At 42.2% G+C, this 26,271-nt stretch overlaps 1 protein-coding gene across 3 annotated transcripts in view; it reads right to left on the reverse strand.

Moving 5' to 3' along the window:
• LOC126334991 (sodium-independent sulfate anion transporter-like) overlaps positions 1-26,271 on the reverse strand; it is a 206,127-nt gene that overhangs the window by 61,714 nt on the left and 118,142 nt on the right. For 2 of the 3 annotated variants that reach the window (XM_049997806.1, XM_049997805.1), the window contains exon 3: positions 12,414-12,609. In XM_049997806.1, the coding sequence (XP_049853763.1) occupies positions 12,414-12,609 (196 nt within the window). Of the gene's footprint in view, positions 1-12,413; positions 12,632-26,271 lie in introns of all 3 variants that reach the window. The other variant, XM_049997807.1, reaches the window with a different exon arrangement.

A 26,271-nucleotide genomic window follows, 5' to 3' on the forward strand; every position in this document is an offset into this window, starting at 1 on the left:
TGAAATGCAACATGTTTATTATGATCTGCATGTCTCTTTCTGACCATCATGGTGATCGGGAGTAGTAACGTAACTACGTAGGCTTCCGCAGCCGAAGTCATGAAGATGAACATTCTTCTCTGTGTTGTACTGCATCGTAGTATAAAATATGTTGATTATAAACTTAAAACCAATGTTTCGACCGGATCACGACGGCCTTCCTCAACGCAGTATTATGACGTGGTACAACACCCAGAAGAATTTTAAACATTGTAACTTCAACAGTGTATTCTGATAATCATCCTACATACGTTCTGCAGGAGCTTAAGCAAGATTGCATGAAAGAAATGGAACAGCTTTCTGGGAGAATGCAGTGTCTACCAAAAGCGAGATGCATAACACGTACATGCCACCTTATGATGTGTGATGGAGAGTACATTTACCATCATACAAGCTTCATTCACGAAGAAAGAATAATTGCCAGTAAACATCCATACTAGCTCTAATTCGCCAGTGTGGACATTTTGCGGGACGCACGTTGGGAGGATGTAATATACTGTACGCAACATACTCTCTCGCATTTTTTTTTGTTAACTGTAAAAACTTCTCCATGATGCACGTCTCTCGAAGGATCTGCCACAGAGGCTTGTTTTTTACCACCCCCAAACTACTCTTGCGCCGACACTTCAATGGAGTTCTATTAATCAAACCTTTTATGGGTCTAAAAACGGTGAGCAAATATACATAAAAAGTGATCATTCGAACAGATGTGTTGGAAGCCACTTCTCCCGTGAATGACGAATTACATTCCTTTAAGAATTAAATCTGAGCGCAACATACGTTCTTGCTTTACGCATCCTACTTCAGGCAACTCCACATGCTTATTTCTACGTATTTGACGGTACTTAATTTTCCAGCAATACTGCAACTGTACAGTAGGGCATTTCTAGGGCTATTTATGTGCAACAGCTACATTTATATTCGTTTCAGGTCGACAGCCAGTCCCTGCGCCAACCGTCAATCCTCCACAGGTCTTACTGCAATTCCCCACCACCTTCAATAGCATCGTCAGCGAACGTCTTATATCTACATCTAAACGAGGGTCGTCCGCAAAGTAAGTTCCGTTTGGTTATGTAAAACAAACGTGTACAGATACAGAAAAATATTTATTGTACAAAAATCTACAACTGTTATACTACTTTTCTACATAGTTTCCGAAATTTTGTAGGCACTTGTCATAGCGTGGCACAAGTTTTTGTATGCCTTCTTCACAGAAGGTTGCCACCTGTGTATTCAACCATGTGGTAACATGTTCTTTCAGCTCGTCGTCATAGTTGAAGTGTTGACCACAAAGGATAGATTTTAGGTGTAAGAAGAGATGAAAGTCGCTAGGAGCGAGGTCCGAGCTTTGTGGGGCATGATCAAACGCATCCCAGTGAAGTTCCCGTAAGAATTGTTTGGTCACATTCGCCGTGTGAGGTCAGGCATTATCGTGGAATAAAAACACTTTTTGACAGTAATCCTCGGCGATTGTTCTGTATTGCACGGCTTAATTTCTTAATGGTCTCACAGTAACCATGTGCATTAATTGTTTGGCCTCGTGGTAAGAAATCAATGAGCAAAATGCCTTTTCCGTCCCAAAAAACGGTGCACATTACTTTTCGAGGTGTCGTGACTTGCTTAGGCTTAACCTTCGTTGGGGGTGAAGTGTGCCTCCATTCCACTGATTGCCGTTTTGTTTAAAGGGTGTCGTTCGGTACCCAAGTTTCATCCCCTGTGACTATCCGAAAAAGAAAACCATCGTCTTCTTCACTGTAGCATGTCAAAAATTGAAGTGCACTGCCCATCCGTTGTTTTTTCGTGGTGTTCAGTAAGAATTTTGGCTACACAACGTGAGCCAAGTTTTCGAAATTTCAGTTTTTCAGTAACAATTTCATGAATTAGTGATCGTGAGATTTGCGGAACTTCCATAGCAAGTGCACTAAGTGTAAACTTAAGGTTGTGCTTAATCTTATCTTCAGCTGTGTGAACCAGTTTATTAGTAATCACAGACGGGTGTCCAGTTCGTTCTTCACCGTGCACTTGATCACATCCGTCATTGAACAGTCTGACCCATCTAACCATTGAATCACTCATAGCATTTTGTCCGTAAACCTCACATATTTGCCGATGAATTTCCTTTGGTTTATCGTTCTTTGCATTTAGAAAACGAATCACAGATCTCATTTCACACGCGGCGTCGTTTTCAATTACGGCTGACATTATAGAGAAGCACTACAAAGCACACGTCGGAAGCAGCGATCTGAAAATGGCGTACATGTCTCCTCCTTGAGTCAGAGTAACTGCCGCTCATGCTCGGATCGAAGCGCTGCCCCGGATAGAAATAGAAACGGAACTTACTTTGTGGACGATCGTCGTACAAACCGCTGCATATTGCACGGAATAGGGAACACTGTAGTAGTATTATTGATTTTCTCTATTTCACTCCAACATATTGAACGAGTAAAAAATGATAATCTATATGCCTCTTTACATGCCCTTATCGTTCTTATGATCGCTATGGCATTTATACGATGGTGGCGATAAAATGGAATCGTAGTCCTCGTTGGATGCATTTTCGCTCAATAGTTTTGCACATATTAAATCCTTGTACAGAAATCTATTCCTACCGCAAAGTTCTGTGTACCTGTAACTTTTTAAGAATGTTATTTTCCTTACCACATTGCACCCCACCAAACGCACTGCGTACACTTTGGATGTGAATACATCAGCCATATGCTACAAGGAGTTCTACCACCTACTATGCAACAGTGCCCGGGTTATGTGCAAGAGCAGACCTAAGACTGTAAAATATTTAGAACATGTATTAAACTTCTAATATTGTCATTCCCATCTAGGGTATATCTGTGTGGTATGGGAATCACACTGGATAGGTTTCTCAGAGGACAAAATCAGTTTACACCCCTTCCCGCACACTTGCCTTACCAGGACTTGTGCGTCCTGAAGTAAATATAGCAGAAGATATTATTTTATACATATGCATCAACTGCACTTCTTTGAGTAAACGACTTCGACATTAGATCATTAAAAATATGAGCAGCAGAACGCACATCATTTCAGGAGCGTCTCAGCAACCCTTACCTATAGTCTCGTGTATAGAACAAGCCACAATAGTAGCATGCAGAACGGTGCGTATATAAACTTCTCTTGACCTCGATTGTTAGGAAGGTGTACTTCTACCAGAGACAATTGTCCTATGTTCTTATTATCCCTGTAAACAAACTGGATAAGCACAGTAGTGCTACATACGTGCATTGTACTCTTGCTATCGACGTACTGGATCGTTCAGGTATTAACCATCTCAGGATAGAATATCAATGGATCGTATATTACTTTAACAAGGTCCTAGATTGAGAAAAAAAAAATGTCACCCAGCTTTAACAAACACGTATGTACCAGGTGATCATAGTTAAAGTTATGATGTTCTGAGTGCTGCAGTGTGGGCTGTATACATTGCAGAATGCTGAAACATCGTACGTATGTTCAGTAATCGATGTACTCGTGGAATATGCTGAAAAAATAATAGTCCCACTTTTTGCGGCCTGGTCAAAATAAGGTGCTGTAAGTAATCTTTCCTCTTGGCGACACATGTTGATATTTTTTTTATTTTTTGTAAAGTGACTGATGATGTAAAGGGGTAAAAGAACGTTTGAGTTTTCTGTACGAAACGCAATAGCTATTAAGAAGAAAGGCCGTGCACTGCTCGTAAAGTTCTACTATCAGAACGCCATCAATAGCAGTGCTGAATTGCAGGAATTTCGCCGACGGAAACATCTCAGGACAGACACATGTTAATAAACAGGCTAAAGAATATAACCAAGAAATTTAAGGAAATAGGTGAATCAGACGATTCGGCAGGCAGAAGGAGGAGTCAGTTCCCATGCAGCTGTTAATGAAGTTTCTGTAGCTATAGAAAACTATGGAGCACATGCCTCACACTCTGCAGCCAAAGCTCGAGTGGGTCACGGAATTCTCTCTCTCCCGGTCAACAGTTCAAAAGATTTCGCGGCGCATTTTATACTTGTATCCCTACAAGATTCAGACTGTCACCAAATGAAGCCCAAAGATAGGCTACAACGTCCTAAAATTACTCTTCGTTTCTTGGCATGCATGAGAAAGGATGACAAGTGGCTGGGAGATATTCTTTGGCTGAACAAGGCCATTTTACTCTACAAGGTGCTGTGAATGCATAGAACTGTCGCATATGGTATTCTAGTCTGCTAAATGTTGTGCAGAAGTATCAGCTGCACTCAGCTTATGTTACTGTGTGGTGTGATTTCACAAGCTCCTTCAGCCTCGGCCAGTTTTTCTTCAAGGAAATGACGCATTCTGGGCCTATTAGGTGCACAGTGATATCTCCACGTTATAAGGACCTCCCTGTGCAACGAATTTGCAAGAAAAAAACGGTTCAAATGGCTCTGAGCACTATGGGACTTAACATCTGTGGTCATCAGTCCCCTAGAACATAGAACTACTTAAACCTAACTAACCTAAGTACATCACACACATCCATGCCCGAGGCAGGATTCGAACCTGCGACCGTAGCAGTCGCGCGGTTCCGGACTGAGCGCCTAGAACCGACTTTGCAAGAACGCGACAGTTTCCACACCACTATTTTTATGCGGGACAGCGCGACATCGCATGTCGCTTGGCCGGTGCTTCGAGAAACCTTTGGTAACCACTGCATTTTGTATAGGCAGTTTCAAGATGAGTAGCCTTCAGATTCTTTTATCTAAATCCATGTGAGTTCTGGTCTTCGGACATCTGACAGATCGTATCTATCAGGGATGTATCAGATTCGTCTGAGCTGAAGGACAGTATAAAATGACATTTCACTGTGATTACACCAAATATTCTAGGAGCAGCCGTCGACCATGCTGTGTTTCGAATAAAGCACGTTGCTGAGTCGCGAGACCATATTGTGCACATGTAACTTGTGACCACGTTCGAATAAACGTGGCAGGATCATCGTTATCACACCACATTCTGCCTGCTCACAGTGCCATATTTTCAACTGGTGGCAGAAAGTGGAAATAGTATTTTTTTCAGCATATTCTGTGAGCACACATATTAGTGCACCTAAGACATTTCAGCGTCCTGCCAAGCTTACAGCCAGCACTTCAGCACTCTGATCACAGTCACCCAGTTTGACATTTATGTCGTCTGTGTTAACACAGATTGTCTACATTACAGCAACCAGCTCCCTTTTTAGTAGAGTATCCGACAAGTTATTGCTGATGGAGAAAACATTGACGTTCAGTGTTGTATTCGGTGGTTAATTGCCATCTCGTCCTCTCAAAGAACGATAGTTTGTCACAAGCGTCTCCACTCTTGACTGAGTGAGCTTAATCTTCCTATGTGCAACACATCCTCTATCTCAGTTACCGCCTCAGACACAATGTCAGGTGGAATCTCAATGCTGTGACCCGCAATCTGTCAAATAAAGCTAACTTGTGAACAGCAACATTGCTTTGATGGCCACGTAAACTGGTAGGTTTAGAGACAGTACTTCCCTACTCCAGTTGCTGACTATGGATCCTGATAGCTTACATTAGTCTGGAGCAGTGTGGAGAACTACTGAGTTGAGACCAGTCTAAAGGCTGTACTGTTCTCGCATCATAAAACACTTGTTAAAAGAAGATGATGTGGAACAGTACACTACAAGCTTAAATGACTAAAAAATAGTACCCTACAGGGAATAAGATGTTTTAACCCAGCGGGAAACTATCCAAGTGGCATTATTTGATACTTTTATTAAAGAACTAAAAGACTCCGCCCCAACAGGCCATGACGGCCAAACGGTACCGATCAGCCGCCGTGTCACTTCAGCCCATAAGCGTCACTGGATGCGGATATGGAGGGGCATGTTGTCAGCACACCGCTCTCCCGGCCGTATGTCAGTTTACGAGACCGGAGCTGGTACTTCTCAAACAAGTAGCTCCTCAGTGTGCCTCACAAGGGCTTAGTGCACCCCACTTGTTAACAGCGCTCGGCAGACCGGATGGTCACCTACCCAAGTGCTATCCCAACCCGACAGCGCTTAACGTCGGTGATCTGACGGGAACCCATGTTACCAATGCGCCAAAGTCGTCGACTGATACTTCTAGTATCAGGCACTAAAACCTTGATTCTTTAACGCTGTTTTTCTTAATTTTTTTTTGAAGAACGGTAGTGACAGTGTTCGCTGATTACTAATTTTATTTATACAACTACGTTTTTATTGTTCCCACCCTACCCCTGTGGTACTGATAACAGCACAAGTGTGGAAAATTGTTGACGGTGTTATTTAGATAGTGGTTACATACGTGTCTGCAGAAATTATTCAACTGGCCTTTTATTTCCTTTTACACGGCCACAGCAATGCAATGATATTAAGACCCCTCTCAGGAGCCCTGATAATGATGCCACTGGTTTCAACGCACTTATAACGCAAGGGCATGTGTTCCCTACAGCGACACAGATTTGCTACATACTATTTCTTTAAATAAGACACTCTTAATATGAAAACATTTTCGCATCAATGTATTTGGCTAAATATTGCACTGTTGTGCCAGTTGTTCAGCGTTTGTTGTTGTTGTTGTTGTTGTTGTGGTCTTCAGTCCTGAGACTGGTTTGATGCAGCTCTCCATGCTACTCTATCCTGTGCAAACTTCTTCATCTCCCAGTACCTACTGTAGCCTACATCCTTCTAAATCTGCTTGATGTATTCATCTCTTGGTCTCCCTCTACGATTTTTACCCTCCACGCTGCCCTCCAGTACTAAATTGGTGATCCCTTGATGCCTCAGAACATGTCGTACCAACCAGCCCCTTCTTCTTGTCAAATTGTGCCACAAACTCCTCTTCTCCTCAATTCTTTTCAATACCTCCTCATTAGTTATGTGATCTACCCATCTAATCTTCAGCATTCTTCTGCAGCACCACATTTCGAAAGCTTCTATTCTCTTCTTGTCCAAACTATTTATCGTCCATGTTTCACTTCCATACATGACTACGCTCCATACAAATACTTTCAGAAACGACTTCCTGACACTTAAATCTATACTCGATGTTAACAAATTTCTCTTCTTCAGAAACGCTTTCCTTGCCATTGCCACTCTATATTTTATATCCCCTCTACTTCGACCACCGTCAGTTATTCTGCTCCCCAAACAGCAAACCTCCTTTACTACTTTTAAGTGTCTCATTTCCTAATCTAATTCCCTCAGTATCAGCCGACTTAATTAGACAACATTCCACTATCCTCGTTTTGCTTTTGTTGATATTTATCTTATACCCTCCTTTCAAGACACTGTCCATTCCGTTCAACTGCTCTTCCAAGCCCTTTGCTGCCTCTGACAGAAGTACAATCTCATCGGCGAACCTCAAAGTTTTTATTTCTTCTCTATGGATTTTAATACCTACTCCGAACTTTTCTTTTGTTTCCTTTACTGCTTGCTCAATATACAGATTGAATAACATCGGGGATAGGCTACAACCCTGTCTCACTGCTTTCCCAACCACTGCTTCCCTTTCATGTCCCTCGACTCATATAACTGCCATCTGGTTTCCGTACAAATTGTAAATAGCCTTTCGCTCCCCTGTATTTTACGCCTGCCACCTTCAGAATTTGAGAGAGATTATTCCTGTCAACGTTGTCAAAAGCTTTCTCTAAGTCTACAAATGCTAGAAACGTAGGTTTGACTTTCCTTAATCTTTGTTCTAAGACAAGTCGTAGGGACAGTATTGCCTCACGTTTCCCAACATTTCTACGGAATCCAAACTGATCTTCCCCGAGGTCGGCTTCTAACAATTTTTCCATTCGTCTGTAAAGAATTCGCGTTAGTATTTCGCAGCTGTGACTTATTGAACTGATTGTTCGGTAATTTTCACATCTGTCAACACCTGCTTTCTTGGGATTGGAATTATTATATTCTTCTGAAGTCTGAGGGAATTTCGCCTGTCTCGTATATCTTGCTCACCAGATAGTAGAGTTTTGTCGGGACTGGCTCTCCCAAAGCTATAAGTAGTTCTAATGGAATGTTGTCTACTCCCGGGGCCTTGTTTCGAATTAGGTCTTTGAGTGCTCTGTCAAACTCTTCACGCAGTATCACATCTCCAATTTCATCTTCATCTTCCTTCTCTCCCATTTCCATAATGTTGTCCTCAAGAACATCGCCCCTGTATAGACCCTCTATATACTCCTTCCACCTTTCTGCTTTCCCTTCTTTGCTTAAAACTGGGTTTCCATCTGAGCTCTTGATATTCATGCAAGTGTTTCTTTTTCCTCCAAAGGTCTCTTTAATTTTCCTGTAGGCAGTATGTATCTTACCCCTCGTGAGAGAAGCAGCTACATCCTTACATTTGTCCTCTAGCTATCGCTGTTTAGCCATTTTGCACTTCCTGTCGATATCATTTTTAAAACGTTTGTATTCCAGTTTGCTTGCTTCACTTACTGCATTTTTGAATTTTCTCCTTTCATCAATTAAATTCAATATCTCTTCTGTTACCCAATGATTTTTACTAGCCCTCGTCTTTTTACCTACTTGATCCTCTGCTGCCTTCACTATTTCATTCCCCAGAGCTGTTGAACGTTTAACTTATTGCATAATACTCACTTTGCAAGATCGTCATTGAAAGACACACGAAAAGTGAGTATTATGCAATACCCGGGGGAAAATCGACGAAACTGTAACAAATAGCCCCAAAACTTAAAACTACTCTGTTGGATATACTGGATCAATTATAGTGTTACAGTGTCTGACGTTGTCTTTGGGCTATAAACTATATTAATTAAAATCATTCAGACAGACCCTGACATTTATGCATCACACAGTTGCCCTTGGAACTTGGTATGTAGCAATAGTGTGTTTGTTGCAGTTCTTATTCGTGGTGTTGAACCTTCCACTACAGCAAAGAGAAAAATAATGACGAGACTCACACTGCTAGCCTATATAGAGAGATAGGGAATGGGGAAAGATGAATCTAGCTGTCCTAATATCTCCAGAGAATAGGAAGAATTTCACACCAATTTTAGCATACAATTGATCTAGAGATGCGCGGGTGGATAAATCTGGCTGTACTCATCCCCACAACCTAGAGGACAATGAACCATCAACTTGTTCTTTTTTCCGGCACTAAGTCGTTATTGGGCTAGAGACGTGGGTGGACATGTGTGAACTCTAACCGTGCCAGTCTGAGGATTTTCCGCCGTTTATTATTCATGCAATGGCCTAGAGCCTTAGGCGAGAGGGAGTGGATTTGGGTAGAGTAAGGTGAGGAGAGGTGAAGTGTGACGTTGATCCTGAACTGCCATTTTCAAGGTCAAACATAAAAAACAAAATACAAATCAGCGTACCACAGATCCACTACTCAAGTCCCAATGAGTCAGGCTCTAATTTCTCCAAACAATGAAGTTTTGATATTAGGGACCATTCTTCCTGCTGAAAGTTCTCAGAAAATCTCATCGTCTTATATTACAAGAAGCACTTTGCTGACGAATTACGCAACCTTCTGGAACCCCTTGACATAATTTTATCTATTGGAAAAAGGAGGTTTGAAATACTCAAGACATATCTTAGGTCATCAATTTCTCAAGTTCAATCACATGGGCAGTCAACTATGGCCACTGAAAGCGATATCATGAATTCAGCACATTCAGATTCTATTCTGATAGAGTCTTAAGTTAAAGGCTACAGAAATGCCCATCTAATATTCTTATCCAACGGAAATATTGTCAAATGTTCAAATGTGTGTGAATTCCTAAGGAACCAAACTGCTGAGATCATCGGTCCCTAGACTTACACACCACTTAAACTAACTTATGCTAACAACAATAACAACACACACACACACACACACACACACACACACACACACACACACACACACACACACACACACACACACACACAAGGGAGGACTCGAACCTCCGGCGGGAGGGGCCGCGCAGTCCGTGCATGGCACCTCAAACCGCGCGGCCACTTCGTGCGGCGAAAACTTGTCAGTACAAATACTGAACAACTGTAGGAATTCAACGTGACTTTATTGATGGAATACTTTTTCATGTCACATGCAAATTTGTCTTTTCCTTCCACTTGCATATATAAAAATTTGATCATGTTTATAAATTTTCAACTACTTTATAGGAAAATTTTCTGCAGTTTACCTACTTTATGGTGATATTTTATAATGTGCTGTACGCAAATTACTGTTTAACATGTCAGTATAAAATTAGATGAAATTTTTATCCTTGTCCCACAAAGTGAAAGAATTTGTAAATTATAGACTTAAAAAGTTATATTATTAATCAAAAATAACAAAAATGTTTGTATTCTGTCTGTCCATTCCTTTCATTGATCGCAAGAATGTTTTTGAGACAAAACGTTTAATTTTTTCCAATTACATTAAAAAGTTTTGAATGTCTGAGGCATACCGTAAGTGGATTTGTATTGTTTCTTTTAATATAGAGCACTCTAACAAGAAACTGAAATTTATTACTGATACAGAGTAATGTCCGTGTAGCAAATATCTTAAAAGCAAAAACAACCATTTATGCGATCAGTAGATTTACACTTATTTTTAAAGGTCTTGGCAAGAGTCCAAGGAAAGGCAACTATGGTCTGAGAAGGCGGTGGGGATGGGGGTGGGGGACGCCAAACAATATCACTTTTGTACAAAAATCTTCTCGAACTGGCCCCGCTGTTCAGTTAAGTTAGTTTCGAGGCACTGCGTTCATCTAATGGATAGCTTCTAATGATTGCTTTTCTAGAGCCTCAAGTGTATTCAAGCGCGAAGGACCATTCAAAGTTAGTTCAAATGGTCCCATTACAACGAAAACGCTATCTTGGCGAAAATAACTAGTTTCTGAATTGCAAAAAGGAGGATACCTCGATACCGGGTCATCAGTCTAAGTAGTATCTCTCATTCGTCCTCTCAACACACATACAGCGAGATGAGAAAAAAAAAGTCGTTGGATAGCGATATGCATATATACAGATGGAGGTAGTATTGCGTACACGAGGTATAAATGGGCACTGTATTGGCGGAGCTGTCATTGTACCTGGGTGCTTCGTGTGAAAAGATTTCCGACGTGACTTTGGTCGTACCTCCGGAATTAAAAGACTTTGAACGGGGACTGATAGTTGGAGCTAGACGCATGATACATTCGATTTCGGAAATCGTTAGGGAATTCAAGAGTCCGTGCTCCACTGTGTCAGGAGTGTGCAGAGAGTACCAAATTTCTGCGATTACCTCTCACTACGAACCACACTGTGGCCAACGGCCTTCACTTAACGACCGAGAGCAGTGGCATCTGCGCAGAGTTGTCAGTGGCAACAGACAAGAAATACTTCGTAAAATAACCATAGAAATGAATGTTGGATGTGCGATGAATGTATCCGTTAGGACAGTATGGCGAAATGTGAAATTAATTATGGACGCCTATGGAGGTAGCATGGCTCGATATTTCTGCAGGGGACTTTCAACGACGTGTTGAGTCCATGCTACGTCGGGTTGCTGAACTACGCCGGGGAAAACAAGGTCCAACACGGTATCAGGAGCTATGCCATGGCCTTCGTCACCTCACTGTAGAATGACAGATCACATTATGGGCAACATTAATTAATATCACTGCTAGCCTCAACGTCTTGTTAATCTCTAATTAACCCAATTTGATGTTGCAATAATAGCTTGGAATACGTATGCTTAAAAACTTGTTCCATTAAAATTTATTTTATTTTATTAATTCTTTATTATTATAGATAACTTAACTGTGGACCGTCATAGCCTGGACTGTTTCTTTATTGTTCGCTAAAATATTTTCAGTTTCATTTGTGGTCTTATTGATTACTTCCCATTACGTTTTTTGTTTTGTTCCTTCGTAAAAAAAAAAGTGCTAAGGACCTAGAAGTTAATCTCCTCGGGAAATCATTGTAATATACGACCTTTGTCATTCAAAGTGGTTGGTTACAGCTTCGTAAGTATAAAGTCTGGGTCGATTCATTTTTCAGAAAATCGCTGTGCCTGCCCGGGTAGCTGAGCACGTTACTGCGCTGATTCCGGAATTCAGAGCGTGGAGCATGCTCAGGACCGAATCTGTCTCACGGATTGAGGGCTGGTGAGACGGCTAGCCTGGATGTGGTTTCCCACACCCACCTAGCCTATAATGGGCTGGTACCCACGTCCCCGCCTCAGATTTCCACTACGCAACAAATCCGTAGAAAACGTCCTCACAATTAATCTAGTGTTCAGCACTAGACGCAGACAGACGGTGCACACGATTTTGAGTAGAGGGAACATGCAAATTCCTTCACACTAGCCTGTAATCACTCTAATTACAAAGTAAATACGTTATTTTTATCGTTCAGGTATGCCTTACGGACACTGAGCACTTACCTAAATGTAGAAGTCCCAAAAGGGCAATGATGCAGCCAGTCAGAAAAGTAAGAAGGATAGCTATGTCAGGACCGTAGTTGGACACTGAACTCTGCACCATTAGCGCGAGGATAGCAGTCGGCCCAATGACGAGATTGTGGCAGCTTCCAAAGGGAATGTACAAAAATGCCCCCATGATGCCAGCATACAGACCATACTGCAACGACAGATGTTGTATCCTGTAAGATACTTGCACTTCGTAACTCATCAATTCCAACACAGACATGAGCAATTAAAAATAAAGACATCAAAGTGTAAAGTCAGCTGCAATTTAAAACTTAGGTGACGTTCCCAGGAATTTTAACTAAAAAACGTGACAACGGTTCTACTTTTACATCAAATCATAAAACTATGTGCTATTATTACAAGAACAACGAAGGGCGCATTTAGTTCGGTTAGACATCAAAAATAATTAATAATAATTATTTCAAAAATAACATCAAATATTAACATCAATGTGTAATCCAAAACCACGTTGTGATTTTCTTATAAGGACTGAGCATTTAGAGCACATAAAGTGTTGATCGAAAGAATGAAATCGCGAAATGTTCAACTGTAAACTATTAACAGCGCAACATGAATAAAGAACAAAGGACTGCAGGTAAACTCTAATAGTAAAAACAAAACAAAATCGAAGATCTATACAGTGGAAAATTCTCAAATTCTCATTAGTGGGTTGACTCCACAGCAGAAGTTATGAAAGAGAACTTGAAACATCGACATCGCTTTCACTAATTCAGATTCTTTCTTCTGCAAGGCAGTTCAATACTTATACAAGGGTGAGTCAAATGAAAACCTTAAATATTTTTAAGTATTATTTATTGTGCAGAAGTGCTACAAAGCTGTATCACTTTTCAACATAATCTTCCCACGCTCAATGCAAGTCCTCCAGCGCTTGCAAAGTGTATAAATTCCTTAAGAAAAAAATTATTTTGGTAGTCGGCGCAACCACTCATGCACCGCGTGGCGTACCTCTTCATCAGAACGGAATTTCTTTCCTCCCATTGCGTCTCTGAATGGTCCAAACATATGGAAATCACTTGGTGGTGAGGAATGGTCTCTTCGTTTCCGGTTGGTGGAAGTGAACCCAGATTTCGTCCCCGGTAACGATTCTTGCAAGGAAGCCATCACCTTCTCGTTCAAAGCGCCGAAGAAGTTCTTTACAAGCAACAAACAAGTCGTTCTTTAATTTCAGGATTCAGCTGCCGTGGTACCCATCTTGCAGACACTTTGTGAAACTGGAGCACATCATGCACAATGTGGAGTGCTGACTCATGACTAATCTGTAAACGTACTGCAATGTCATTTAGTGTCACTCAGAGGTTTTCCTTCACTATGGCTTCAACTGCTGCAATGTTCTGTGGAGTCTCTACTCGTTGTGCCTGAGCTGGACGAGGAGCATCTTCCACTGAAGTCACACCATTTGCGAGCTTCCTACTCCATTCGTAGGCCTGCAGCTGTGACAAACATGCATCAGCGTACTGAACCTTCATTCGTCGATGAATTTCAATAGGTTTCACACCTTCACTACGCAAAAACTGAATAACAAAATGCTGTTCTTCCCTGGTGCAAGTCGCAAGTGGGGCCGCCATCTTTAAACTGATACTGCGACGGCATGTGTGCATCTGCACTATGCTGCCACCTACAGCTGAGCTAAATTTGCCCGATTTCTCTTGATTTCTATCAGAAATGAATATACACAATAATTTTAGTCAATTTGTTTTTATTCTTAATATAATGCATAATGGCAAAAATTCTTCACCTTTTCTTTGACGCGCGAACACTTTTTCATCTGAGCCATGCAGATTAAATTTGGAATCGTCTGAAAAGATTACTTTGTTCCACATCTCTGGTGTCCATGTCGCATCTGCCTTTGCCCACCGTAGACGCTGTTATCACATTATCTTGGTCAATAAAGGCTTCCCTCTAGGACGACGGGCTGAGAGTCCAGCCTCCAGTAGTCTATTTCTTACCGTTGTAATGGTTACTGAGATGTCGCACATTTCCTCCCAGTCTCGCTTTAGTTCAGTTGGTGACAGGCGACGATCGTTGAGCAAAAGCATTTTCAACACCCTGTCCTATTTGGCAGTAGACGCCATTTTCCGACCTCTTCCTTCTTCACGATCAACATTTTCTTTTTCCCTGTATTTTTTCAGTAACCTCTAAATCGTAGACTGATTAAATCCTGTCTTAGAGGGTATCTCTTTGGTGCTGAGACCAACAGACGAATAACCAATTATAGCAGCTTTCGTTTCTGCCGCTAATTCAACTGAGCTACCCATCTGCTCACTGCAAAGCCTCAACTCAAAATGGCAGTATAAACACTGGTTTCATTGTGAAACCAAACTATAACAACAAAGAATTGTGTATTGTTGGAAAACATACGTGAATAAGTCAGATTATTAAGGCAAGAATGTGTCAAAGCTTAGCAACAATGGGACTGAGATAACCTGAAGCAAACTGCTGCAAAAGACAAAAAGACGAAGTCATTCATGGTGATGCAATAAATATTTCCACCACCGTAACTAGCGATCCGGGAATTGCTCCTTGTAGAGGCCGACGGCCAGTTGCGCCATAAATTGTTGAAGTTATAGTTGCCATGGCTGAGAACGCCGGACGCTATGCGCGATCTTAGGCAGCTGAATATTCCATGGTCCACCGTTCGAAAAGTGCTGCGAACATTTATGAAGTGATACTTCCAGAGCGGTTCCAGTCGCTCGTGGATGCAGACGGTCGTCACGGTAAGCAACGTTTGTAACTTGGGGCATAAACTTGGTATGCGATTAACAAATGTTACCCTCTCAAGAAGAAATTAAAATTGTGTTTCTTTCAATGGTGTATTCGTTATTTCTCTTCCTACATAGCGTTCGTAGGATTTGTCGACATGGAAAAAGAGTTCGACTGTGTCAAATGGTGCCAGCTGTTCGAAATTCTGAGGTAAATAGGGGTAAGCTGTAGGGAGAGACAGGGAATAATAAGAGTGGACGACCAAGAACGAAGTGTTCCGATCAAAAAGGGTGTAAGACAGTTCTTTCGCCCCTACAGTTTAATCTATATATCGAATAAGCAATGATGTAAATAAATGGAATGTTCAAAAGTAGAATTAAAATTCAAGATTAAAGGATATCAACGATACGATTCACTGATGTCTTTGCTATCGTCAGTGAAAGTGAAGAAGAATTACAGGATCTGCTGAATGGAATAAGAGTCTCCTGGATACGGAATATGGATTGAGAGCAAATCGAGAAGCACAGCTTTGTATAGTAGTGAAACACAGACTATGGGAAAACCCGAACAGAAGAGAATCAAAGCATTTGAGATGTGGTGCTACAGAGGAATATTGAAAATTAGGTGGACTGGTAAGGTAAGGAATGAGGAGGTTCTGCGCAGATTCGGAGGAAAGGAATATATGGAGAACACTGACAAGGAAAGGGACAGGGTGATAGGACATCTGTTAAGACATCAGGGAAGGACTTCCAAAGCATTAGGAGGAGTTGTAGAGGGTAAAATCCGTAGGAAAGGACAGAGATTGTAATAAATCCAGCATACAGCAGAGGATGTCGGTTGCAAGTGCTCCTCTGAGATTATGCGGTTGTCACAGCAGAGGAATTCATGGCGGGCCGCATCAAACCAGTCAGAAGACAAATGACTCAAAAAAAATCCCTACAAGTGTTTGAAAACAGTTTCATTGTCCTATGATCACTCATTTTTCAAAGCCCCCCTCAAGAAGCGGAAGTTTAACTATAATCACCCTACAGATCGCATTGGGTATCGAGCGAAGTTTGTAACTGAATTGACGGTTTCTTGGTAAGGAGGACGCGGCATATTATCTTGGATAAAGAACACCGTCAGATGTAGGGTTAACTTCCGTTGTGTCCCAGTGAAGTTTGTTTGGGTACTTGTTGTTCATGTTGTGTACTGATGACCTTTCAGGCATCATTAATATTAACCTGAGACTGTTCTCAGTTGATGCATTTAACTGTAATGAAGTACTCTCTGTTAAAAGCTGCCAAGTACTTGATTACATCTTGATAAGATTTCAAAGTGAGGCAAAGGTTGACAGCTTACTATAAAAGTTTAGAAATGTAAAATCGTGCTCTTCACAATAGAAAAAAATGTGATATCCCAAGATTACAATATCCAAGAGTACAAATGTAAAACTCAATCGTAGGTACAACAGTTTCAGACTTTGGAACATCGCTAGACATTTAGGGAAATGGAGATGATTTGGAAAACACCCGTGGTACCTATCCTAGTATATTGCTCGATTGAGTGGGACCTTTATGTAACAGGACTAGTAGGGGACACTGAAAATTACAGAGAAAGGCAGCACGAATGGTCACAGGTCTGTTTGACTCATCGGAGAACGTAGCGGAGCTCCTAGAAACACGGAACTAGCGGTCACTAATACGCACCAACTATCCCCATACAGGTTACTTACGAAGTTTCAAGACCCAGGTTTAAATGATGGATATAGGAATATACTACATCAACCAACGATCGCTCCCTTAGGGATTACGAGGACAAGATTAGATTAATCACAGTGCCTCCGTACTCGGTTCGGAGGGGCACAAGCCCTAGTAACTTGTGCAACGGGAAGTACCCTCGGCCACGCTCCTCACAGTGGTTTGAGGAGAGTTGATGTAGATGTAGACCAGCATATTGTACCTCAGCCGTACGAGTCATAGAATTTTAGTTATCACCTCGAAAGCATGTAATTACATAACTTTTTTGTTTGTTTGCAGTTACGTGTCTGCAATTGTTGTTCAAATGGAAATTCCCTTGCGACAGTATCGTATCTCAAAGCAGGAGCAACAAAGAAAAAGACACAGCCCACCTCCATTTCATTTATGGGATGGCTCCTCTAGACGTGTGATACGATACTGTGGCTCGGGGATTTCCATGTGAATCAGGGCTGCAGACATGCTCTTGCATTATAGATCCAAAATATTAAATACGCAACTTACTTTTTTTGCAGGTGATAATTAAAATTATATAGCTATCTCTACATTTTAGAGGCACCTCAATAGCAACGTACTGTGATTCCCAGATGTAGGAAACCAGTGTTGGTAAACACTGTGTCATCAAGCGAAACACATTTGTTTCATTCCTAAACGACATGGCAGAATAGCTCGGTTTCTCTTTCTTCTTCTTACTTTCTTCCGAGACTAAAGCCAGTTTCCTGCAGTACAGTCATTCCACACTGAGCTTGTCGCTCCATTTTCTCCTTGGACGGCCAATATTTCTTTTGGCTGCTCGTAATGTATTTCTTACAATTTTCACAATCTTCCGTACACCCATCCTGTCTGAGTGTTGGTGTAATTCAAAATACTTCCTCTTACGTACCCACTCATTAACGGAGTCCACTTTAATCCTTTTCTATTGTTTTCCACTTCTCACTCTATCTTTCAATGTCTTCTCTGTAATCCTTCGCAGAATTTTCATTTCTGTGATTTCCAAAAGTCATAGTTCTGTATTTTTCTCGTCTTGTCTCAGTTGTGTATGCTATAATTGGTCTCATCATTGTTTTGTGTATTCCAGCCTTTGCACGTTTTCGTATATGCTTGTTTCCCAAATACTGTCATTTACACACCCTGCCGCTTTAATTGCTTTTGCTACTTGTGATCTAACTTTCTTTTCGATATTACCACTGCTGGATAGCTCAATACCAATATACACTCCTGGAAATTGAAATAAGAACACCGAGAATTCATTGTCCCAGGAAGGGGAAACTTTATTGACACATTCCTGGGGTCAGATACATCACATGATCACACTGACAGAACCACAGGCACATAGACACAGGCAACAGAGCATGCACAGTGTCGGCACTAGTACAGTGTATATCCACCTTTCGCAGCAATGCAGGCTGCTATTCTCCCATGGAGACGATCGTAGAGATGCTGGATGTAGTCCTGTGGAACGGCTTGCCATGCCATTTCCACCAGGCGCCTCAGTTGGACCAGCGTTCGTGCTGGACATGCAGACCGCGTGAGACGACGCTTCATCCAGTCCCAAACATGCTCAATGGGGGACAGATCCGGAGATATTGCTGGCCAGGGTAGTTGACTTACACCTTCTAGAGCACGTTGGGTACACGGGATACATGCGGACGTGCATTGTCCTGTTGGAACAGCAAGTTCCCTTGCCGGTCTAGGAATGGTAGAACTATGGGTTCGATGACGGTTTGGATGTACCGTGCACTATTCAGTGTCCCCTCGACGATCACCAGAGGTGTACAGCCAGTGTAGGAGATCGCTCCCCACACCATGATGCCGGGTGTTGGCCCTGTGTGCCTCGGTCGTATGCAGTCCTGATTGTGGCGCTCACCTGCACGGCGCCAAACACGCATACGACCATCATTGGCACCAAGGCAGAAGCGACTCTCATCGCTGAAGACGACACGTCTCCATTCGTCCCTCCATTCACGCCTGTCGCGACACCACTGGAGGCGGGCTGCACGATGTTGGGGCGTGAGCGGAAGACGGCCTAACGGTGTGCGGGACCGTAGCCCAGCTTCATGGAGACGGTTGCGAATGGTCCTCGCCGATACCCCAGGAGCAACAGTGTCCCTAATTTGCTGGGAAGTGGCGGTGCGGTCCCCTACGGCACTGCATAGGATCCTACGGTCTTGGCGTGCATCCGTGCGTCGCTGCGGTCCGGTCCCAGGTCGACGGGCACGTGCACCTTCCGCCGACCACTGGCGACAACATCGATGTAATGTGGAGACCTCACGCCCCACGTGTTGAGCAATTCGGCGGTATGTCCACCCGGCCTCCCGCATGCCCACTATACGCCCTCGCTCAAAGTCCGTCAACTGCACATACGGTTCACGTCCATGCTGTCACGGCATGCTACCAGTGTTAAAGACTGCGATGGAGCTCCGTATGCCATGGCAAACTGGCTGACACTGACGGCGGCGGTGCACAAATGCTGCGCAGCTAGCGCCATTCGACGGCCAACACCGCGGTTCCTGGTGTGTCCGCTGTGCCGTGCGTGTGATCATTGCTTGTACAGCCCCCTCGCAGTGTCCGGAGCAAGTATGGTGGGTCTGACACACCGGTGTCAATGTGTTCTTTTTTCCATTTCCAGGAGTGTATTTAAGTGTTATTATCTGTTGAATAATTTTTCCATCCACTTCCAGTTTGCATCTAATTGATTCCACAGATGTGGTCATACATTTGGTTTTTTGAGTGGATATGACCATATGTAGATTTTGGGTGCCACGTTAAATATATGCAAAAATTTTTGCAGGTTATCTTCACAGTTTACCAGCAGAACTGCATCGTCAGCATAACCAATGACTTATTTCTTCGTCCCCCACTCTATAACTACTAATAGGCAATACATTCTTTATCACCCCGTCCATGGCTATACCAAAATGTAGCGAGCTGAAAGAGTCACCTTGTCTATTACTACTATTAACTACTATGCAGCTTCTTAGCCTGAAATCAATTTTCATCTGAATGTAGCTGTTGGAATTAATGTCTTCAATTGTTTTTATGCAGCTGGGAGGAATCTCCCTTTTGTAGAGCACGATTACCATTCTGTTAACTGAATCCTATCGAAAATCTTCTGTAAATAAATAAAGCAAAGATAACCTGCTCTTTTTTTTGTATCTTGAGAATTTTAATACTAGTTCTCCAATCGTTTGGAATTTTATTACCAGTTACAACATCGTTAACGAACTTCATTAATTGTTCTATTAGTGGCTATCCTCCATACTTCAGCAATTCATTGGGGATCCTATCTTTCCCTGGAGACTTCCTATTTAACAGACTAACAGCTTCTTCTACCTCTGCATCCTCATTTACTTATACAAGCTGATCTCTGATTTCTCTTAGTCTGCTGGTGATATCTTACGTTTATACAACACTGTTAAATATTTAACTCATGATTCCTCATCCACCCTGTCTTCATGTTTCTTTTTGGTTGATAAAAATTTGCTGACTGTACTGACCAACATTTTCTGTCGATTAAAATAATACATTATGAAATGAGCAAACAGTATCGCAGCTTGTTCCATACCTGTCTAAGGAACAGTAAAATCAAGGCAGCTCAACCTTGGCATGAAACAGATGACGTCATCTCTAAATGCAAACTGTGAACAAACGAGTTCCACTACATAATAAGTATCGAGGAAATGGTATTAAATATATAAATTAATTCAAGTCCCGTTTACAGATACAACTAACAAAAGCGTATTTGTTTATACAGTTGACTCAGTTATAACTTCCAATAGCACATCACACAGCCAGTAGCCGGTTTTCGCAACACACACTGGGTTTTCGCAACACACACTGCTTCCTGACTATGCAACAGAATCAGTTCATCACCCACGATTCAGTTAAATCTCGCTCTCGCAATTGATCATCGAAGCAGAAAGCTGTATATACTTCAAAGCACAGATGCATCCAATGTTTTCTTGGAAATCACATGTTGATCACTTGTCACAAAAAGTTACAATATTAACAGGCAGTGCTACAATATTATTCAGGTTACGTTATTTCCTGTTAGTAAACATAAGACATAAATATTGGTGTATTTACGTACCCTCTTTCGTTGGGATTTTATACCTCTGCGTAATTATTATCTTGTAATCATTCTTATCATATGTCAACAATTATAGGAAGTTTCTATAATTTTCTATTAATCGAGGTCGTGCTGAAAAGTAGTGCCTCCGAACCTTTTTATATGAAAACTTTTAAAGCTTTTTTAATACAACAAACGTTACTAACATTCTACATCTTTATTCTTCATGTCTACATATTTATTTCTCAACGAAATCATCCTAGTGACGAATGTATTTCTCCCAACCAGAGACCAGTTAGTTGATACCGTCACTGTAGAATGTTTGACTTTACTGACGGAGCCACATCCTCACCTCTGTTTGCTCTGCTTTATCAATATCAACGTGCAGTTCTCTAAGTAGCTCTTTAAGTTTTGGAAACAGATGAAAATCGGATGGCGCCAGGTCGGGACTGTGTTAAGAATGATCGAAGACAGTGAACCGTAGGCGTCGATTCGTTGCATATGTCGCAGCTCTCGTGTAGGGTCTGGAACTGTTATGCTGAAGAAGAGAGTGCTTCATGTGTGTACAAATTCTTCGAATTCGGAAACCGATTACAGGACGCTGTTTCTCGCACGCCGGCGTAGTTAAGTTACACACCACCATGTTACAGCTACTATTCGGAGCCCTCTAGTGACACAGGAGTGCAAATATATAGACATGAAGACTGAATATGTAGAATGATAATAGCGTTTGATTTATTTAAAAAGCTTTAAGTGTTTTCATATAAAAAAAGTTCGGAGACATTACTTTTCAGAACGTCCTCGTACAAGATAGTGTAACTTTCAGAAAATTTGCGTTATGCAATAATTTTCTTTTTAGCAGACAACAGCGATGACAAATGCCCGCAGTTATTACTCGCAAATGCACCTAGCTTATATGGAATCATTTCCATCCTAGCACCTGACATCTCCTTAGCCAGTGCAGGCAATTTTATAAACAGAATTGCCATGTCAATGCTGTAAGGATTAAAGTAGAGGAAAATATTATGTAATATCTTATCCTACCCTTCCAGATACTCGTAGTTAAATCTTAACTTCGCTGTGTGGATAGCATTGATATTGTTGATGGTATCTCTATGTTGAGATGAGACAAGTGACTGTTCGAATCTATGGTGCGCTGCTGTAGCACTCCGAAAATTCTGGCCTGTGAAAAACAGGATTGTGGATATTGCGTTGTCCACGACCTGAATTTTGGAAAAATACTAGATTCCCACTAGACAGTCATTGGGAAGCGTACACGGAACAGCGTTTGCCTCAATCTTAGAGATGCCTGTAAATCTGCAGTGTGAAGAGCCAGTAGTTGGCTTCTGTGATAACGACTACGCTGCAGATCATCGGGCACGAAACTTAACTTACTTTTTTCCTAAGGCAATACTAACAGAGCCTTCAGTAGCCCTTACCTTGCTCTAAACAGATGGAAAGTTGACGACTTCCAAGTAACGAATTGTTGCCGGAGTTTGTGAGTCGATCGTCTCGTGAACCAAAAAGCCAGATGGCTACAAGAAAAAAGTTAATGTTTGTATGGTAGGTACCGATGGGTCCGCCGGGGTCTGTGGACGGAGTTAACGTTTACCTTTGTGTGAATCGTTTACAAGCCTCAGAGATGGATTGAATGTAATATAAATTAAGTTGAAAACTGAACCCTATAACCAGTATAATAAAAATTTGCTGCTACTCTTTGCTTCTGTGACTCAGAATCGACACATCTATTTTCTTTTGCTCGTACCACCACCACCACCACCGCCGCCGCCGCCACCGCCGCCGCCGCCGCCGCTACTACTACTACTTTAATAAGTAGCTAAACAAGTAACATGTTCGAACAATACGAATTACCTCAAAGAAAACGATCAGTTGGCATGTAGTCAGCACGGTTTTAGATCACATCTTTCTTTTGCAACACAACTAGCTCTTTATTCTCATGATGTGAAGACTCATATCGACAGCGGATCTCAAAAGTGATTCCATATCCCTGGATTTCCAGAAAGCTTTTGATGCCGTTGCTGTCAAACGCTTTCTCATTCTCCCTATCTCCATAGCTGTGCGACTGGAAGTCATTGAGTAAAACAGAAGTGATATCTGACGTTCCCCAAGATAGCTTTACATGACCTCTGCTGCTCATAACCTACATAAATGATTTAGGAGACTATCTGAGCATCCATCTTAGATTGCCTGCAGATGATGTTGTCGTTTACTGTCTAGGATAGTGATCAGGAGACCAAAATCAATTGCAAAATGATTTAGACGAGATATCTGCATGTTGGGAAATGTGGCACTTGACACTGATTAATCAAAAATGTGAGGTTATCCACATAAATACTAAAAGGAATGCGTTAAATTTACATTACACGATAAATTTACATTACACGATAAATCACGTCAGTCTAAAGGCTATCAGGTATAACAACGATCACATGGGTGATATGTGGGGAAGGCAATTCAAAGACTGCCTTTTATTGGCAGAACACACTCAAGGTGCTACAGATCTAATATAAATACTGCCTCCACTACGTTTGTTCGTCCTCTGCTAGTGTATTCCTATGCGGTACGGTATTCTTACCTGTTAGGATTTACGGATGGCATGTGAAAGACAGGGCAGCTCGTTTTGTACTACTGCGAAATAGGGGAGAGAGTGTCCCGGATGTGAAACGCGACACGAGCTGGAAATCATTCAAAATCAAATGGCTCTGAGCACTATGGGACCAAACTTCTAAGGTCATCAGTCCCTTAGAACTTAGAACTACTTAAACCTAACTAACCTATGGACATATCACACATCCATGCCCGAGGCAGGATTCGAACCTGCGACCGTAGCAGCCTCGCGGTTCCACACTATAGCGCCTAGAACCTCTCGGCCACAGTGGCCGGCAATCATTCAAACAAAGGCGAGATCTTTTCACGAAATTTCCATCTCTACCTTTCGCCTTAGAATGCGAAAATATTTTGTTAACACCCACAAACACAAGGAGAAATGATCATAGTAATAAAATAAGAGATATTGCACCTCGCACGGAAATATTTAAGTGTTCGTTTTTTGGGGTGCTGTTCGAAAGTGAAACGGTAGATAAACAGTCTGAAAGTACTCGTAGTTCGACAAACTCTCTGCCAGGCAATGAAGTCTGAATTGCAGAGTAGCCATGCAGATGTTCAACTGGACACTTCTTATTTTGTCTTTCTACATTCGATCAATGGCTTTAAGGTCGTATGAGCATATATGACACCATCTTACCGGTAACAAAAGTGAAAGAACTGCTTTGGAAGAGAATGGTGTTGGAGCAAACAACACACACACACACACACACACACACACACACACACACACACACACAAATTCTCCACCCAGTTTTTACCGACGATAGTCGGTATCCCGTCCCCACTTATAAAAATGCCAGTGCACAAACTAGGCTCAGAATCGGATCTATTTTCAAGTTGGTGATATTTTGCAAGAGGACTATAACTAGACGTGAAACTACGAGGTGCATTCAAATTCTAAGGCCTCCGATTTTTTTTTTCTCCGGACTGGAAGGAGATAGAAACATACGCATTGTTTTAAAATGAGGCCGCATTCATTGTCAATACGTCCCAGAGATGGCAGCACCGTACGGCAGATGGAATTTTACCGCCAGCGGCGAGAATGAGAACTGTTTTAAATACTTAAAATGGCGACGTTTTCCTTAATTCAACAGCGTGCAATCATTATCTGAATTTGCGTGGTGTGAAACCAATTGAAATTCATCGACAGTTGAAGGAGACATGTGGTGATGGAGCTATGAATGTGTCGAAAGTGCGTTCGTGGGTGCGACAGTTTAATGAAGGCAGAACATCGTGTGACAACAAACCGAAACAACCTCGGGCTTGCACAAGCCGGTCTGACGACACGATCGAGAAAGTGGAGAGAATTGTTTTAGGGGACCGCCGAATGACTGTTGAACAGAACGCTTCCGGAGTTGGCATTTCTGTGGGTTCTGTGCACACAATCCTGCATGACAACCTGAAAATGCGAAAAGTGTCATCCAGGTGGGTGCCACGAATGCTGACGGACGACCACATGGCTGCCCGTGTGCCATGTTGCCAAACAATGTTGACGCGCAACGAAAGCTTGAATGGGACTTTCTTTTCGTCGGTTGTGACAATGGATGAGATGTGGATGCCATTTTTCAATCCAGAAACAAAGCGCCAGTCAGCTCAATAGAAGCACACAGATTCACCGCCACCAAAAAAATTTCGGGTAACCGCCAGTGCTGAAAAAATGATGGTGTCCATGTCCTGGGACAGCGAGGGCGTAATCCTTACCCATTGCGTTCCAAAGGGCACTACGGTAACAGGTGCATCCTACGAAAATGTTTTGAAGAACAAATTCCTTCCTGCACTGCAACAAAAACGTCCGCGAAGGGCTGCGCGTGTGCTGTTTCACCAAGACAACGCACCCGCACATCGAGCTAACGTTACACAACAGTTTCTTCGTGATAACAACTTTGAAGTGATTCCTCATGCTCCCTACCCACCTGACCTGGCTCCTAGTGATATCAGGTGTTCCCCAGGGAAGTGTCCTGGGACCTCTACTGTTCCTGAACTGTATAAATGACCTGGGTGACAATCTGAGCAGTTCTCTTAGACTGTTCGCAGATGATGCTGTAATTTACCGTCTAGTAAGGTCATCCGAAGACCAGTATCAGTTTCAAAGCGATTTAGAAAAGATTGCTGTATGGTGTGTCAGGTGGCAGTTGACGCTAAATAACGAAAAGTGTTAGATGATCCACATGAGTTCCAAAAGAAATCCGTTGGAATTCGATTCCTCGATAAATAGTACAATTCTCAAGGCTGTCAATTCAACTAAGTACCTGGGTGTTAAAATTACGAACAACTTCAGTTGGAAGGACCACATAGATAATATTGTCGGGAAGGCGAGCCAAAGGTTGCGTTTCATTGGCAGGACACTTAGAAGATGCAACAAGTCCACTAAAGAGACAGCTTACACTACACTCGTTCGTCCTCTGTTAGAATATTGCTGCGCGGTGTGGGATCCTTACCAGGTGGGATTGACGGAGGACATCGAAAGGGTGCAAAAAAGGGCAGCTCGTTTTGTATTATCGCGTTATAGGGGAGAGAGTGTGGCAGATATGACACACGAGTTGGGATGGAAGTCATTACAGCATAGACGTTTTTCGTAGCGGCGAGACCTTTTTACGAAATTTCAGTCACCAACTTTCTCTTCCGAATGCGAAAATATTTTGTTGAGCCCAGCCTACAT

This window comes from Schistocerca gregaria, chromosome 2, assembly GCF_023897955.1.
Source record: "Schistocerca gregaria isolate iqSchGreg1 chromosome 2, iqSchGreg1.2, whole genome shotgun sequence".
NCBI lineage: Eukaryota > Metazoa > Arthropoda > Insecta > Orthoptera > Acrididae > Schistocerca > Schistocerca gregaria.